The 15,873-nt window shown below is 50.0% G+C and overlaps 1 protein-coding gene across 1 annotated transcript in view; it reads left to right on the forward strand.

The window, feature by feature from the left end:
• The first annotated feature begins 940 nt into the window (after positions 1–940).
• Positions 941–15,873, forward strand: part of ZSWIM5 (zinc finger SWIM-type containing 5) — a 98,479-nt gene continuing 83,546 nt past the window's right edge. The window contains exon 1 of the mRNA XM_061451383.1: positions 941–1,637. Within this exon, the coding sequence (XP_061307367.1) occupies positions 956–1,637 (682 nt within the window). The 5' untranslated portion in view covers positions 941–955. The remainder of the gene's footprint in view (positions 1,638–15,873) is intronic.

Raw genomic sequence — 15,873 nt, forward strand, 5'->3', positions numbered from 1 at the left:
AAAGCAGCGAGAATAACTGCAAGAAACGAAACTCTGAGATCAGTGAGGTTTGCTCTTCCTCAGAGGTTTGTCACTTAAAATTGGGCAGGACAAAAGAATGGGAATGTATTTCTGTGCAAAAATCCTGCGATGCTGTCCTGCTGGGCACAGCAGTAAAGCACCCAGCCCCTGGGTCAGCTCCCTAGGTTTTGGGGTGCCAAGTCAGGCAAGATGTGCTGAAAGACCTTGCTTTAATGCAACCTCACTTAAGAGCACAGCAGAGCTCCCGGGGGGTCAACACTGCCTTGGGAGGCAGCTCCCAAGGGACCCGGTATTCTCTCTGCACCCAAGGATGCTGCAGCGGTGTGTGGGATGAGCCTCTACCGCAGGGCTTCAAACGAAAAAGCAAACCCTGGTGCCGCTGAAGGGTAGGGCTCTGCTGTCTGCTCCCGTACCCGGTGTAAATCCGTAGGTGATTTTTGGGTTAGGCTGGGCCTTGGGTCAGACCGGGTACCGCGGGGCTTGCAGCGAGAGCGGTCCCCAGTTCCCGTCGGACACCTCCGGCGGAGGGGGGCGCATCCAGCCCCGCCGAGCCCCCTCACTCATCACAAGCTCGGCTGGCCTTGCCCCAGCGCCGTGGGGATCTACGGGCACGGGGCTTTCCCGCTCCCCGTCCTCCGAGAACGGAGGGCACAGAGTCCCCCTTGTGTCCCCCCTCTCGTAATCGGACACCGCCAGGAGGGCACAGGGCCGGTCCCCCGGGGCTCCCCTTTGCCCTCCTGCCCCCGGCAGGTGCGGGTCGGAGAGGGGGTCTGGCGAGTGCGGGGCGGGCAGGGAGCTGTGGGGCGTCCCGCCCCGGCGGGGCCGGCTCCGGACCGTCGGGACCACCTCCTGCAGTCTCCACCTCCGGTGCCCGCCCTCTCCCCCTCCTCCTCCCCGTCTCTCCTCCCCTCGCGCGGCTCAGTCGGTCGCAGCCATGGCGGAGGGAGGAGAGGGAGAGGAGCTGCTCCGCCCGCCGCTGCCCGCCGGAGCCCCGGGCCCCAAGCGCTTGTGCTCCCGGGCCTGCCCGGCGGGGGGCACCGGGGCCGTTCACCCCCGTCCCGGGGCCGCAGGGGCCGGTGCGGGGCCGGGCGCGGGGGCCAGCGGGGCCCCTCCGGTTCTGGCCGGCTGCTGCCCCGCGGCGGCGGCGGGCACGGCGGGGGCGGTGGGGCAGGCGGCGGCGGCGTCGGGGCCGGGGGGCGGTGGCGGCGGTGAGGCGGGCAGCCTGCTGCAGCCAGAGTCGCTGCTGGACGCGGCGGCCAAGCGGGTGGCGGGGAGCTGGGCCTTCGAGCGGGTGGAGGGCCGCTTCCAGCGCATCCCCGAGCCCGTCCAGCGCCGCATCGTCTACTGGAGCTTCCCCCGCAGCGAGCGGCAGATCTGTATGTACTCCAGCTTCCAGCCCGGCCGCGCCGCCGCCGCCGCAGCATCCCCCGCCAGCGCCGCCGCGGGGGGACCCTCTGCCGCCGCTGCCCCCGCCGCGGCCGGTGAGGAGAGCCCCGCCGCCGGCCAGCCGCCGCCCGCCGCTGCCCCCGCCACCGCGCCGCAGGGCGAGGGGCTGCCCTTCCGCCGCGGCATCCGCCTGCTGGAGACCGGCGCAGTGGACAACGTGCTGCAAGTCGGTGAGTGACGCCGGGACGGGGCCCCGAGTGGCTTCTGTGTCCGCCTCTCCGCCCCCCCCCCCCCTTCCCCTCCAAGCGCTTCAGCCTTTTGTCTGGCGCGGTTGTGGTTTGACAGGAAAATCCTGCCCCGGGGGCAGGGACCGCCTGGTGATCCGCTGGGAAGATGACGGCTGGCGGGTGGGAGGGCTGGGGGTAGCCCCCCCTCCTCATCCTCTCTCGGTAGGGTTCGTGTCCCCGGGTGTCACCGGCGGCTGCCCGCAGCGCGCTCGCCGTCCATTCAGCCCGAGTGGGAAATAAAGACACGCCCCCCCCCCCGCCCCCCTTTTTCCCCAAGTGCCCGTCGGGGATTTGTGTGGAAGCCCCGCTCCGGTGTCCCCCTCACCCCGGAGCACCCGGACCGATGCTCCCATTGGGGTCCCGGCGCTTCCACCGGGGGATGGGAGTTATCAACGTAACGCATCTCCCCAACAGCTCTCAGCGTTTGTCTTTGTCTTCTCCATCACGGCTTGTTTTCCCCTTGGAAAATCTCTAGGGGGGCATCTGTTCCCTGCTTTCCCTTTCCCAGACCTCTGCCCGGACACCTTCAGAGGGACTGGCTGTTGGAGAAGGAAGGGGACAGTTGGGGTGACGAGTTGGGTGGACTGGTGGGTACCACTGGCGATGCTCGGGGGCGGATGTGCGTGGCCTCTTCACTCTCCTTTGGTGGCGGAGGGGCCGTGGGAATGGTGGTGGGAATAAAGGCATCGTGTTTTCTCTCCATGGGCAGGTGGCTTTTGTGTGCACTGGCGGAGGGGGATTGTTGGAGAGGAAATGTTCTTCCTCTTCCCTCGTCCTTCTAGTCCCCATCCGAAATCCGCCTTATATCCGCATATATTTAAAGAGAAGCAAATTGTGGTCTTTTACGTATAATAATCCACTCCTGGTTGTTACTGGAAGTGATTGAAATGCGCCTTTCCATTAAAATGACATTAGGCTAGAATTTGTTTTGCAAATGTGAAATGTAAATTCATCTTGTGCCAGGGTATGGCGTGAATGAGTGAAGGGAGGGTGGTTTTTGTTGTAAGGAATGGTGAGTTGAGCTGTGTTTATTTAAAGAGCCCTTCTTCCTTTTGGGGACAAAAAAAAAAGCCTTGCTTTAAAAAAAATCAGAATCCCATTTGGTACAGTTTACATCCAGAAGAGCTTTATCAAAACATTTTCCATTTGAGATGTGAAAATAGGAGACAGCAGAAGAATTCTCCTCCCACCTCTGAGGATATGCAGGGAAAATTCCTGTAGCACAAAAGGTTTTTCTCTGAGGATATGATTATACCCTTTTTTGGCTGAATTAATATTTTCTAAGGGCTGTGTTAAGATGATTAATTGTTCTGTTTAAAATACTTTAAACTTGAAACCAAATAATTCTTTGTTCGAAGGAGAGGAGTAGCTCTTCAGGAACTTTAAAATTAGGAGGGGAGGGAAAATAATAGCTTGCTGTGGGTGATGCTTTACTGACCTGCCCACCGAGGTGTGGGTGCAGTGAGCAGCCGGCATGGGAGATGAAGGCAGTGGTTGCCTAAACCCAGGGCTGGTCCTGTACAAAGGAATTTTCCTGTTTTAATGAGTTTCAAAATTTCTTTACCTTTGAAACGTGGCTCTGACGAGGCTTTAGCCGATGCTGTGAAGGATCTGGGTGGGTGCTGGGGTCAGGTGCGTGCGGGGCACGCAAAGTATTCCCATCCCAAAGCGACGTTCAGCGCTGCATCCAGCATTGTGCGCACCCCGTTTCCTTGCGCTTCCCCACTGCTGCTTTGGGCGAGCCAGAGGACGGCGAGGATGGTCCTGGCTCTGGTGTTTCATATCCCCTGACAAGTGTAAACCATCTCCCCAGCTTTGAAATCGGAGCTTGCTCGCATTGTCCTCCCAACCATCGTCTTTTTAGATGAAGCAGCATGTTCTGGAAGCACTCGCTGCAAAGTCACTGGGTGATTTATACAGCCCAAGAGGGGCATGCGGGATGCTGGCTGTGGAAGTTTGCTTTAGGAGCAGGGGGGGTTCGAGTCTTGGCTGTAGTGCAGGTCATCTTCAGATGGCAGCGGGTGGGTGATGCGGGGTCAGACACCTCAGGTTTTGTCCCTGGAGCAGCCCTGAGCTGGAGCAGGAAGATTTACATCAAACAAAAGGCTGTGAAGGGCTGAGTGTTTATCTGGGGTGGATGGAGGCATAGCTGAGATGTCCTCCGCCAACTTTCCACATCCATCCTGCGGATGCTGCTGGAAGGTGAGGTGGAAGAGCTCCAGCCACTGGAGACACAAACACTTTTGTGGCTGCGTGTGTGTGTTTGCAGTTAAGATAGGAACTTGGTTGTTGGCTTATATGGGAACCATTATGTCTTGGAAAAAAATAAAACCCCAACCCTGGCTTACTTGATGCTCGCCGGCGCTAAATCAAAACTACTGTTCCTCTCTAAGGATCCCTTTAATGGACACTGCCAGCTCCCGGCGTCACGACCTGAGGCTTGCACAGTTGAGATTTGCTGTTAATAAAGATCAGATGTTTGTACAGTTGTGTTTCTGACTCAGACCTGTGAAAGAAAAAAACCCAGAAGGATAGTACAGATGTGAAATTCCTGCTCTCTGTGGTTGGAAAAATCTCCTTGAAAAATTGAAAGGCAACATCCAAGAGGAATGACCTTCTGGAGATGGAAGATGGTGTGGAGGGGTGAGGGTTGTACCCATGGGGATAAACTGCTTTGGGCTTCAGCTCCCTCGTGCTCACAAAGCTGGCAGGTCTGAGGAAAAACATATATGCCGCATTATCAACCAATAATTCCTTCATGCTTAGTAAAACTTAAACGAGGCTTAAACCCTGATCTCACTGGAGTCATTAAATGGATTTTTCCCCCCCCTTGCTCAAAGAAAGATCTTGGATGTTGAACACAGGCATCTTTGTCTTCTTAAAAACTGCTTTATTATTATGTGTACAGATCCCGTCTTTGTGTGTGTGTGGTGTGTGGGTTTTTTTTCCCTTTTAATTTTTAGACAAATGACAAAAGCATGCAGGAAAGGAATGCAGAAATGCCAGGCTTAATATAAAGCATGCGACTGCACTGCATGCCGGGAATCCTAAAGGATACAAAACCTTTAACGACAGCGGTTAATTTTTAACAAGTTCACTCGCATAAATATTTATGAACAAAAGTTTTTACACCATTATCTCTTGGGTTTTGGGAGAGAGAAAAGGCTTTTGGTGGATTTTGACAGTAGGCTGTGATCTGGCAGAACAAATTCATGTTTCTCGCCTGCGCTCCCTAGTATGGTGTAATACGGCATAGTGTGGTTTGGCCTCAAGTCGTTGCGGCTGCCAATGGGTGGGTGAGTGTCCGTGGCAGTTTTAGGTGGGAATTCTCCTTTTCCATTGCTTTCTGTGATTACTCATAAGAGGAAACATCGAGCTTTGTGTTGTTCTTTGCGTTGTAACCAGCCTCTTAGGAGCCTCCGTGGTGCGTGTGCTCCTTCCCTGCAGATAAGCCTTTGTGCCCCAATGGGGAGGTATGCAGTCCAGCCATAAGTACATAGGCAGAATTTACTTTTGCTGTTAGAGCAACAATGAACCAGGGCTTTAGAATGCACAGGCTTTGTAAACACTTGGAGGGAGCCTGGGTTTTTCAGACCAGCAGTTAATTCTGAGTATTTTATCTGATGCTGTGCAGGTCAGCCATGGATGTCCAGCTTTCCTAGTTGGACATCTAGGCACAAGGGAAGGGGTTTTCTGACCCTGCTTCAGCAGCCTTCTGCCCAGGCAGAGGTTGAGCTAGGCCTGCTACCTGTAAATAGTACCTACAAATGCATTTTAAGTGCAGGGAGTTTTGATTTGGAAGCTTTTTGCAACAGGATAGTTTTCAGCTTCTGTTGGTGGTGTGTATTTGTAATGATGCCTGCTGAAATGCAGCTTCAGGGGTAAAAATACCGATGGGTTCTTATGCTCTTAACGTGTTTGAAACCACTTTTTGCCCCCCCCCCCCCCCTTTAGTTTCATTTAGATTTTATTTTAGTTTTTTTCTAAAAATGCTTACTTTTAGGTGAGCAGTTGGTTTCCCTCCCCTGTACTGTGGTATGGGGCAGAGTCTAAATTTGTATCCAGTTGGTTTAAAAAGTCTATGTGGTATGCTGCTTTATAGAGCTGTTTATTTTGGGGAAAACACTTTGATGGGGCTCTAAGGGCCGGTCCTGGTTGCTTTTGTTTTGTGTACAGATCATTCTCTTCCTGGGTCTAGGTTTAAGGCTGTATCCAGCAAGAGCAGGTTTGAGAGGAATATCATGGGTCACAAAATGTGTTTATTTCATGGTGAAACCTGGTGTCTTGTGGCAGGGTGCTGCTAAGGGAGTTAGTTCTTCTGTATGCTCTCAGTTTTTGGGTGGGGTGGTTGTTGTACAACATGTCTCCAATTTGCTAATTAATTTTAACTTCATTTTTCTTTATGGGCAGAGCACTTTACCCTACCATATATATTAAAATACTTTAAACCACATAAAAGGGCCTGGCAGAGGTTCATTAGCCTTATCATGATGGAAACTGAACACTTTAAATATGCATTAAACTCTTTACGCTTCTGTTTTTTCTTTCCTTAACATAATTAAAACAGAGGATTATCAGGCATTACAACTTATGATCTGTTTATTGCAGTTCCCTCATAGGTGAGATAGTTTTTGAGCGTGTTCTGGGACTGTATTACAGAACCTGCTATTGGAGGTGATGGAAACCACCTTGTCGGTAGTGGAGGGAGAGCTAGCAGGGCTTTGACACCTGGAATTTTGCCCTGTTTTTTTTTTTAAAGTGGATCTCTTTATTGGCTTTTGAGCCTTTTTTAAGAGTCTAAACAGACCTCCTGAAGCTGGGACATCTTGTTCAATGAGGTGGGTAATTACTGCAAGCAAAACTTAGCTTAGAGGCTAGAGACCTGGGAAATAAAGCACAAGAGATGAAATCTTTAAGTTTGGCTTTAAGAGTAAATAGGTTGGAAGTGTTTTTCAGTGTGACAAGTCCTGGTTTCTGGCTTGAGCAGGCAGTAGGAGTTTGCTCGCTGCTTACCTGTGCTTTATAAAGCTTAGCCCAGGTAAGAAGCTGCTTTTCTCCCCTTCCAGCTTGTGTGTCGTTCACAGCAGATTCTAATTTTGCCCACATCTAGAGGGAATCTTTTAGGAAACATGTAACTGTGCTAAAACTGCAATAACGTAAACCACATGTGCCTGCGTGCTTTGTTTCTGAAGCTTTGTGCGAGGGAATGTGCTTTGCTGTTACTTGACGCTCGCTTTGATGTTCGATGTTTTATGATTAGTCCCTCTAACCTCAGATAGGACTTTTGGAAAACTTAAATGAGCTCGTCTACGCAATAGCTCTGTAAAGTCACATTCAGCTGTGAATCATCTCTTGTGGTGTGTCAGCTTTTCATTTTCCTTGGATACATATATATTACAAAAAGGAAAAAAACCTTTAGCTTTAGGGTGGGAGAAAGAGTTTGTGGGCTGATGTGTTTCCTTGGCGCGTATGCGAGCCTAGCCCTGGAGGAGGACTTGGTCCATGGGGAGGTGACAAGTCTTTGGTGGTTTTGAGGTTATGTCCTGCTCCCCTTTCCCAGCAGGAGACCTACTCCCATCTGGGGTTAGCCCATACGAATAGCATGGTCAACCTTGTGCTTGTGTTCAGTTTTTAGGGGTTTTGCATTTAGGTGGCGTGGGCAGCTCTGTGTTTAATGGCGATGCGAGTTTCTCCATCACTGGAGTAGCTCCTGTGGGGATTTTGGGAGGAGCAGCATCTCTTCACTTTCTCAAGGCAGCTGAGCAGTGGGGGAAGGAGCCTTCACTTGCTTCCCTGTCTCTTAGCAGTGCTTGTTTCTTCTGATGGAGCGGTGGATGAGGTTTGTTGGAGACCTGGGAAGGTGGGTGCCGGGTTCCTTTGCTGCTTTGCTCAGCAGGAGGCAGGTGACGGTTGAACCTGTGTTTCTCTATGGAGCTCCCTATCTGTGGCTGATGTTGGTGATTTTATTCTGCAAGTAGCTAGAGATGTGGAGTAGTTATCTTGAGGGTATTAAAATAAATACAGTATGTCTTACCTTATATTTGATAATGTCTTGGGGAGGTTATGTCATGGGGCTGTCATACTCCTGGTTGTCTGGGGATGAGAGGAGGGGAGGAAAGCGGCTCCTTTATAACTTGTTCCTGCCTCTACTTAGTTTTGGCTTTCTCTAGCATCAATAGAAATTGATCAAATTTCCGATGAAAATAACTCAAAGGACACCAAACCTTGGCTACATTAATAGGTGTTGTAAGACAAGTCTACCTTCTGGATGGAGCCAGGATGTGGGATAGTGGTGGGGAGCTCTGTCTGCAGAGCTGGCGAAGCCTTGGAGATGCTCTCCTCCGTGCTTGGAAGAGCAGGACTGAGCCCCATTTTGTTTTCCTCCTGGTGTCCGTAAGGGTTTGATGTACAGACTTGAGCCTTGACTTGACCCTTTGCAACAAGACTTGGGAAAAGGCCTGGTAACATCTCGCAGAGAGACACAGGTTCTGCAAAACACTTCTTGGGGGATGTGTGTGGGAAAGCATCTTCATGGGTTCACAATGAAATGTCGCAGGAGTGAAAATTCAGATTTTTAATGGCTTTTCTTTTTTATCCTGATGTTTAAATATGAATAGATTCCACTTGGTGCAGGGAGTGTTTTATTAAATGCCGAGGATTCACCTGTGCACGACACCACCGTGCTGCTCTCCAAATGGATTTTCTAGTGCTGCGTTTTAAGAGCATTTTTCTTTTTTGTCTCAAGCTTACGGCTTAGGACTTTGTGCAGGATTGGGGTTAGGCCTTGTAAAATGGTGCATTTACAGTAATGCACAAATTAATAAAATCCTGGGCTTTTTTTGTGGTACATTTGGCTTTCTAGGTGCACTTCTTTTTTTTTTCCTCTGTAGAATCATTTAGGAAAAGACCTTTAAGATCATCAAGTCCAACCGTTTGCATTAGCACTGCTGAGCCCACCACTAAACCGTTTTGCTGAGGGCCTCATCTACATGGTTTTTTGACCACTTCCAGGGACGGTGATTCCACCACTGCCCTGGGTAGCCTGTTCCAATGCCTGACCACTGGGTCAAAATATCCATTAATATCCAGTCTAAATCTTCCCCGGTGCAGCTTGAGGCCGTTACCCCTTGTCCTATCACTTGTTACTTGGGAGAAGAGACCAGCCACCTCCTCTTTCCATCCCCCTTTCAGGTAGCTGTAGAGAGGTCTCCCTTAAGCCTCATTCACTGCTCTTCTCTGGACCTGCTCCAGCAACTCAGCATCTCTCTTGTAGCGAGGTGCTCGGAACTGGACGCAATCTTACTTCTCACATTAAAAACAAAGCCATGAATGTGCACAGGAGGCAGATCTGCTGGGATGCCAGCTTGGAAAGGTTGCATGTGGATACATTTGTCCAGCTTGTCATCTTACAAATGTCCTACTGCTGTTACCGCTGGGTTGAAATGGGAGAGGGGGTGTCTTGTGTCCCCCTTGGATGCCTCCCTCATTGCTGGGTACCCGTAATGAGCTGCCTGCACTAATACCACCCAGCTCTTTTGACCAAGGGCTGCTAATGGTTACTGAGGTTCGCTCAGCAGGATGTGGTGTGGTATCTGCCTGGCTGCTGTCCTTGCACCTGGAGACGATGCCTGTGCCCCGCAGCTGCCGGCAGAGTGGGATTCCCCATGGGAATGCTGGAGACTTGGTGTCTGGGTCCTTGGCAAGGTCAGGACAGGCTGTGCCTCCTCTCCGGATGCTGTCCAGTAGCCTTGGCCTCCATCCTTCAGCCGATGTTGGCGTGTGGGTGACTGCTCAGGATGCCAATAATAGCCATTACTGGCTGTTGGTGTTATGTGGTTGTTAAAGGCAGGGAGCTCCGGAGGTGCCACGTGCTGTGCCCTGCCTGCTCGGCTGCCTTGATGAAGATGAGTGCCCTGTCAAAGGGGTGGCAGAGCAACAAATGGGTTCCCAAGATAAATATAATTTGCATTAATGAACTGCAATGGCTTTGGATGCCAAATTAAAAGCAGTGTGTCTGGAGGATGACAAATAAATGTATTTTCTGCCTCACTCTCTGGTTCTCGTCTCTTTTGATTTTCTTTATCCTCAGAAAGAGTTTTTTTAGTTTTTTTTAAAGCCAGTTGTGTTTATTTTGGTAACAGTTCGTTGGCTGCTCTGTGTACAGAAGCTTTCTCTTGAAAGTACTGAAACTATATTAAAAGTGCTTTTGGCTGTCATCTTTTATTTTGCTTTGCCTTCGTTCTTCTCCCAAAGCTGGGTCGTTGCTGTATCAAATGCTCTGAAGCTGTCTGGTAGCATTTTCCCTGCGGTGCTCCGTATAAACTGGAAATAAAAAGGGAAGAAATTGCAGGATTTGGATTTCTGTAGCTTTTTTTTTTTCCCCTCTGTGTGTGTGTGTGTCCCATTGAAGTCTGAGCAGCTGCCTCCATCCACACAGCCCGCTGATGGCATGCACAGATCTGTTTCTTGTGATTAAAAGGAGAAATAATACCCCAGTGTTTAGAGAGGGGCTGGGGAGTGTGCGTGCGTGTGTATGAGTAGTGCTTCTCCCCTCCTGCATGCCGCTGCCTGCTCCTGCCTGTTTGGCCCAAGGACCAAGTGAGCCAGTAGCCTGGCTGCTCCTCCCTGCATCCTTGTGGCTTTATATCTCTGCGAAGGAATCATCCCATGCCGTTTGTGGTGAGCTGCAGCGTCCCCACCCGGGTGGGCTTCTCCATCCCGCACTGGCGACCTGCAGAGGCCCTGGGGTTTTTATTCTATTCCAAGGATGTCGGAACATTTTGGTGGTGCTGCAGCCGCTCGCTACCGGCGTGCTTTGAAAAATACCCAGCAAGTGTTGAGCATCTGTGTGTGAAGGGGGAGGAAATCCCCCCCTCCCGTTATTATTTTCTCCTGATTGTCCTCGCTTGGTGTGGCTTTGGCTATTATGGGTGTGTAAAATAGAACTATATATGACCTTTTATCTTACAAGAAATAGGTTAAGCCATTTTTAAAGAAAGCGGTGGAGTCAGCAGTGCTGCTAAGGAGCTGCTTTCGCATGGTTGATAGGCTGTGAAGCCGTTCAATGGACTTTGGTTTCAGAGACAATATCTGTTTAAATTAATCTTTGTCAGATACATGCCACTGCAGACAATTCAAATTCCATTTGCTTTCTGATCTCATAACAAAAAAGCACCTTACACTGGTTCTTTTATTGTAAAATTAACTTTTGTCTGTGTGTCCTGGAAACAGGGGTGGCATAAAATCTAGTTAAAAGGCTCTGTTCTAGGAGGATTCTGTTTCTTTGTACAAGGCAGACTTTTTTTTTCTCCCCCCCTTCTTTCCCTTGCGTGCATTTAAAAAGAAGACCAGTGTTTGAGATAGATTAGGGAGAATGCCAGCAGATGGACCGATTCTGTTGTTGCTGCTGGCAACCATCTAAGCAGCCATTTTGAACAATGCTGATACCGGGGTACTGATAACACAAAGATGAGGATGGGATAAATATCCAGCTAGTCCCTTTCTCCCCGCCTGCTCCTCCTCCCTCCCTTTCACGCCGCCGCTGCAGCCCTGTTATTAGAGAACCTGATTGTTTCCAGTGAAATGCTTCATCCTCTTAGCTCAGCTGGTGGATGTCTGCTGTTGCTTATCGCCTTGGTTTTCCTCATGGTTGGTGGAGACACGGGCAGATTGGCTTCTCCCAGGAGTGTGAACTGCATTGGGTCCGAAGGGGAATGGGATATTTGGATACTTTGCAGGCTTGATGCTCTTTCCTCTACCCTGGTAAAGCATGAGGTGTTTGGTCCTTCCCGTGTAAGTGGAGACAGTTCCCTTCCCTTTTTGTGCACATTTTAAGTGCTTAATATCAAAGTGCAATGGCATTTGACAGGTGACTTTAAGGTTTTAGGAGATGCACCATGACCTAAATGAGTTTGAGGTTTCCTTTGTGCCAAAACAATTAGCGTGGGATTGTGATTCCAAATTAAGGTTATCCCCCTTTGCCCATATACTGGTCTGCCCTTCTCCCACTGAGGTTATCTGCTGGCTCTTGAGTATCAGGGTCAAGTTCACGTCCTGGAGCTGCTGCTCCAGAGCTTCTTCAGATCTGTGTTCATATCTGTTTGGACCGCTGCATTTTTAGCACTGGAATTAGTGGCCTTCTAGTTCTCTGTTCTGTTTCCCATCTCTAAGGTAATAACCTCTTCATGGAGCAAGAAATCCCAAGCAATCTTTACCTTCTCCTAGTAAATGACAAAAAGGTTGTTTCGTGTTTTACAAGAGGAGCTGGGCCTGGATGAATGTGGGGTTGTTCTTGGGAAACCTGCTGAGCTTTGCCCTGAGCTTTCTAGTGTAGCCCAGTCCTGAAAGTGTGATCCAGAGAGCTGGGCAGGGGACTTCATGTAGCCTTGGCCTTTCAGTACAAGAGCATCCATGAAGTGTGAAGTTGCTTCAGTAGAGCTGCCAAGCATCTTAGGTGGGAGAGGTGCCATTGGTGTCTGTGGTTTGGGATTGCTGTAGGAAGAGCAGGGGTGGTGGGTTGGGAGACAGTAGGTAGCCTTCTATTTCAGTTTGGTGTCCAAACATACTGTGTAGGAATGACCTGTCCCCAAGTCCTCTCTAGGTAAGGCTGCCACGTTACGTGCTGCAACCCCTCTGCAGTGCTTCTGGGAGTGTGAAGTGAGCCAAGTAGGCAGAGCAGGCACGGTGATGGGAATGCCATGTAGTGTTGATACTGCTGCCTCTTGGTGAACTGCTCTGCAGTGGGGATTTGCATCTGATTTCCAAACTGCAGGTCTTTAAAGTGTTCCTGGAGCTGTAGGGCCCCACGCGGGGAGCTGAAGGTGAGCAGCAATAAGCTGGTGTGTTCTTGCTGCCTTCCTTACATGGGTCTGCGGACCACAGGCTGAAAGTTTGACCTGCTCACATTGCAGCATTTCCGAGACCTTTATGTGTGAGGTGATACTCTTACTGCAGCTTTATTGCAGTTAAAACTTCTTTGGAGTTTAAAACTGCATGGATAAGTCTCAAATCTGTATAGAATAGAATCATGGAACATATATCTAATTATACACAGTAGATGAAACTTTACTGTAAAGCAGCAGATGTAAGAATCAAAAAAAGGAATTGGGCAAGCATTTTATGGTTTCCCTTTTTAATTTGTCCCCTCAGTCTGTTACATTTTGAGGTAAATCTTGTATTTCTTTTTTCTTTTCCTGTTGGGAAGTATGTTCTTCTTCTTGAATCTCCCTTCTTCTAAGCCTACCTTATTTGACACATAAGCTGTGCACTAGCCGTATTTGGTGTACTTGCTAAAACAAGGGGCATCTGGCCTCGAAGTTAAAACATCAGGCTGTAAAATCCACTTTGGAAACATAAGGGTGCATTGGGAAGGTCTCTGAAGACTTCAACTGAGAGCCTGGGGGTCTCAGCAGGTTCTTAGTCCAAGTCTTGGCTGTCTCTGAGGTCAGCTGGTATCTTTGAGAGATGCCTCTAGCGTGCTCAGAGGGCTTCAGTGCCTGGTGTGGTCCCCAGCTGCCTCTTCTCATAATAGCTCCTGCTGTGTTGCTTGGCCTGTGGCATTAGGAAATACCTTCTGGAGACTAGAAGATGGGTGAGAAGAGAGTGCCTGTTTTAAGCAGATACCTTCTTTGAAGGATGGCGAGTTGGAAGTATGCTCTTCTGACCCTGGGTCATGATGAGGTTGGACCTTAAAAGCTCCTGCAGGTTTTGCTGAGAGGAGCCAATGTGTGACCAAGTGTGATGGTGAACTCAGCGTCTTCTGGCGTGCTGCTTCTGTTCATTTGCTTCCCCCTGTGGAAAATATTACTCACCAGCAACAGGCGCAAAGCAGGTGCTTGTGAGAATGACCAAGAACGAGCAGTGGGTTTTGGAGTGCTTTTAAACTTATGCCCTCTGAAACGATGCAGAGTGGAGCTTAGCCTAGTTGCTCTTTTCCAGAACCTCCTAGGCGGCATGGAAACATCCTCTGCCTCCCCTTCTTAGAGCTCTCTGCATCTCTTAACTTCTCTCGAGTTTGACTCATCAGCTTTTGCTCTATGGACCTCATCCCACTACATAAAATTCAGGCTCTTTTAGCTAAACCCCCTTCAGATGTGCTTGATAGCAGATGGCTTTTTTTGAGATGGAGGGACATGTTCAGACAGGGGTTTGTGAGGTTGCTGGTTTCAGAGCCAGGACATAACACCTTGCTGTTAAAACCTGCCTACAGCCCTCTATGATACAAGGACAGCGGCTTCTGAAACCGCCTCACCCAACGAATGGCAAAGAGCAGCACGTCCTTGCTTTCTTCTGCTTTTGTGGTCGGTGTGGATGAGGAGGTGATTGGCGAGGTCAGGCTGTTCCCATGCGAGTGAGGTGTTCTGGGAGCAAGTATTTGCTTTTTTTGTTTGGAAGTTACTGGTTACTTATGAAAAGATGGTTTCTGGTCGCCTCTAACCACATAACTGGGGGCATATGGAAAAAGCGGGTATCTTCAGGTGCATCACTCTGCCCACTTTGAGTCACAACCTTTGCACAGCACGAACATCTGTGTCCACAGATGTCAGCACAGTGACGTGTTTTGAAAGATTCCCATGCCTTGTGCCTTGCTTCAGCTGGAGGTTATTTACTGGTGGCTCGTGGTGGGCTGCCTTCCCCATGGGGAACCTGAGGGGCAGAGGGGGAACTGCAGTGTGTTATAACTGGGGCTGTGTTTGCTGGGAGAGGGAACAGAAGTAAATTTTGCTCTGTTGCCTTTCAGTCTGTGTTGTGATGAAAATCTGACGTTAGTTAGGCTCTGGAAAACTGAAAACTTAGAAAAACTGGCCAGGATGAAGATGAATGATTAGATGTTCCTAACCATGGCTCAGCTCCTCGACTTCCACTGTATAAAAGAGGGTGGGTGAAGTGGGAGAATGACTTCGTGGGTGTTGTCCAAATTTGCTTGAAAGCACTAGTTTTCCAAGAAGAGTGAGCTTCAGGGAGCTGAGGGCTCTTCCTTAAAACCACCAATGCTCTGCTCTGTTCTGCACTCGAGTAATGCATGTAAAATAAGGCTTAGGTGGAAAGGACCAAGCTAAATGAAGCCAGTGCAGGGAATCAGAGTTGTGTTTCACTGGAGACCTGCTCCTGGGTGGATGGAGAGTTCACAGGTTCTCTCTGCTACCGCTGCTGTTGTCACCCAGTGCTCCTAGTGCCAGCATCTCCAGGGATTTGCATAGGGGCTCAGCAGGCATGGCTCCTCATGTGGGGACACTGTGTTTTGGAGAGCATCCTGAATGGGAGATTGATGCTTTCCATAAGGATTGCTTTGCTCCCTGTTTTCCCTTTATCCAAAAGAGGCAGAAGCCAGTGGTGAGGTTTTCCCTTGCCTGCCTGCCTGGGTTTTGCCTTGTTTCTGATGGCTCCTAGCTCAGCCCGGAGCCTGCAGTTCAAGTGCTGTGGGAAGGACTGGTGCCCAAGAGGGCTTTTTTCCCTCCCCACCCATCGCCACCCCCACACCCTGGTCAGCCACACGAAGGTTTCCTGGACTGTGAGGTTTGATGAACCATTAACCTAAAAATGCCATGAGTAGCAAGAAAATGTTTCCAAGGTCTAAGAAGTCTTGCAGAGCTTCAGAAGTGGGAATGGGAGCTGTGGTTTGCCTGAGCTGCTCTTCTTGCTCCTGGCTCTGCTGTGACCTGGCTTGGCTTTGTGGGTGCAAGGGTATGTTTGGGATCTTGCAGAGACGGGAAGGCAGCCCTCCAGGGCTGGGTCAGCCAGAGGGGCTGTCTTCCAAGCAGATGTCCTCTTGGCCTGAGGCTCGGCAGGTTTAAGACAGGATGTCCCTGTGCTCTCGAGAGCTGAAAGCACTGAAATAAGTAACAGGCTGGGAATGTCTGAATCCAGCTATGAATTCCTGGGGAATAGGATTTGGCAATGGCAGGCTGTATTGGCGAGCTGGCTTCGTGTTGCTGATGGAGGACCTTGATGTCCTGCAGGCTCTGTCAGGTGCTGAGCCCAGCATTAACAGGGCAGCATGGCTGCCTGAGTACCTTTACTGTTCAGGGCAGTGCAGGGTTCAGCTCCATTGCTTCTTGGTGCTTGTCCATTGCTTCTCCTGTTATTGAATTAGGAGAGAAGCAACTAACTAAAGGGTAGGGACTCTTCCTGGTGTCGGCCAGAGGCTGCAACTTAGGGCTGTGGTTGTTAAGACATGGCT

The sequence above is a fragment of the Pezoporus flaviventris genome, unplaced genomic scaffold (genome assembly GCF_033815535.1).
Source record: "Pezoporus flaviventris isolate CSIRO_AGI_PZ_B2104156 unplaced genomic scaffold, CSIRO_AGI_Pfla_v1 ptg000013l, whole genome shotgun sequence".
In the NCBI taxonomy this organism is placed as follows: domain Eukaryota; kingdom Metazoa; phylum Chordata; class Aves; order Psittaciformes; family Psittacidae; genus Pezoporus; species Pezoporus flaviventris.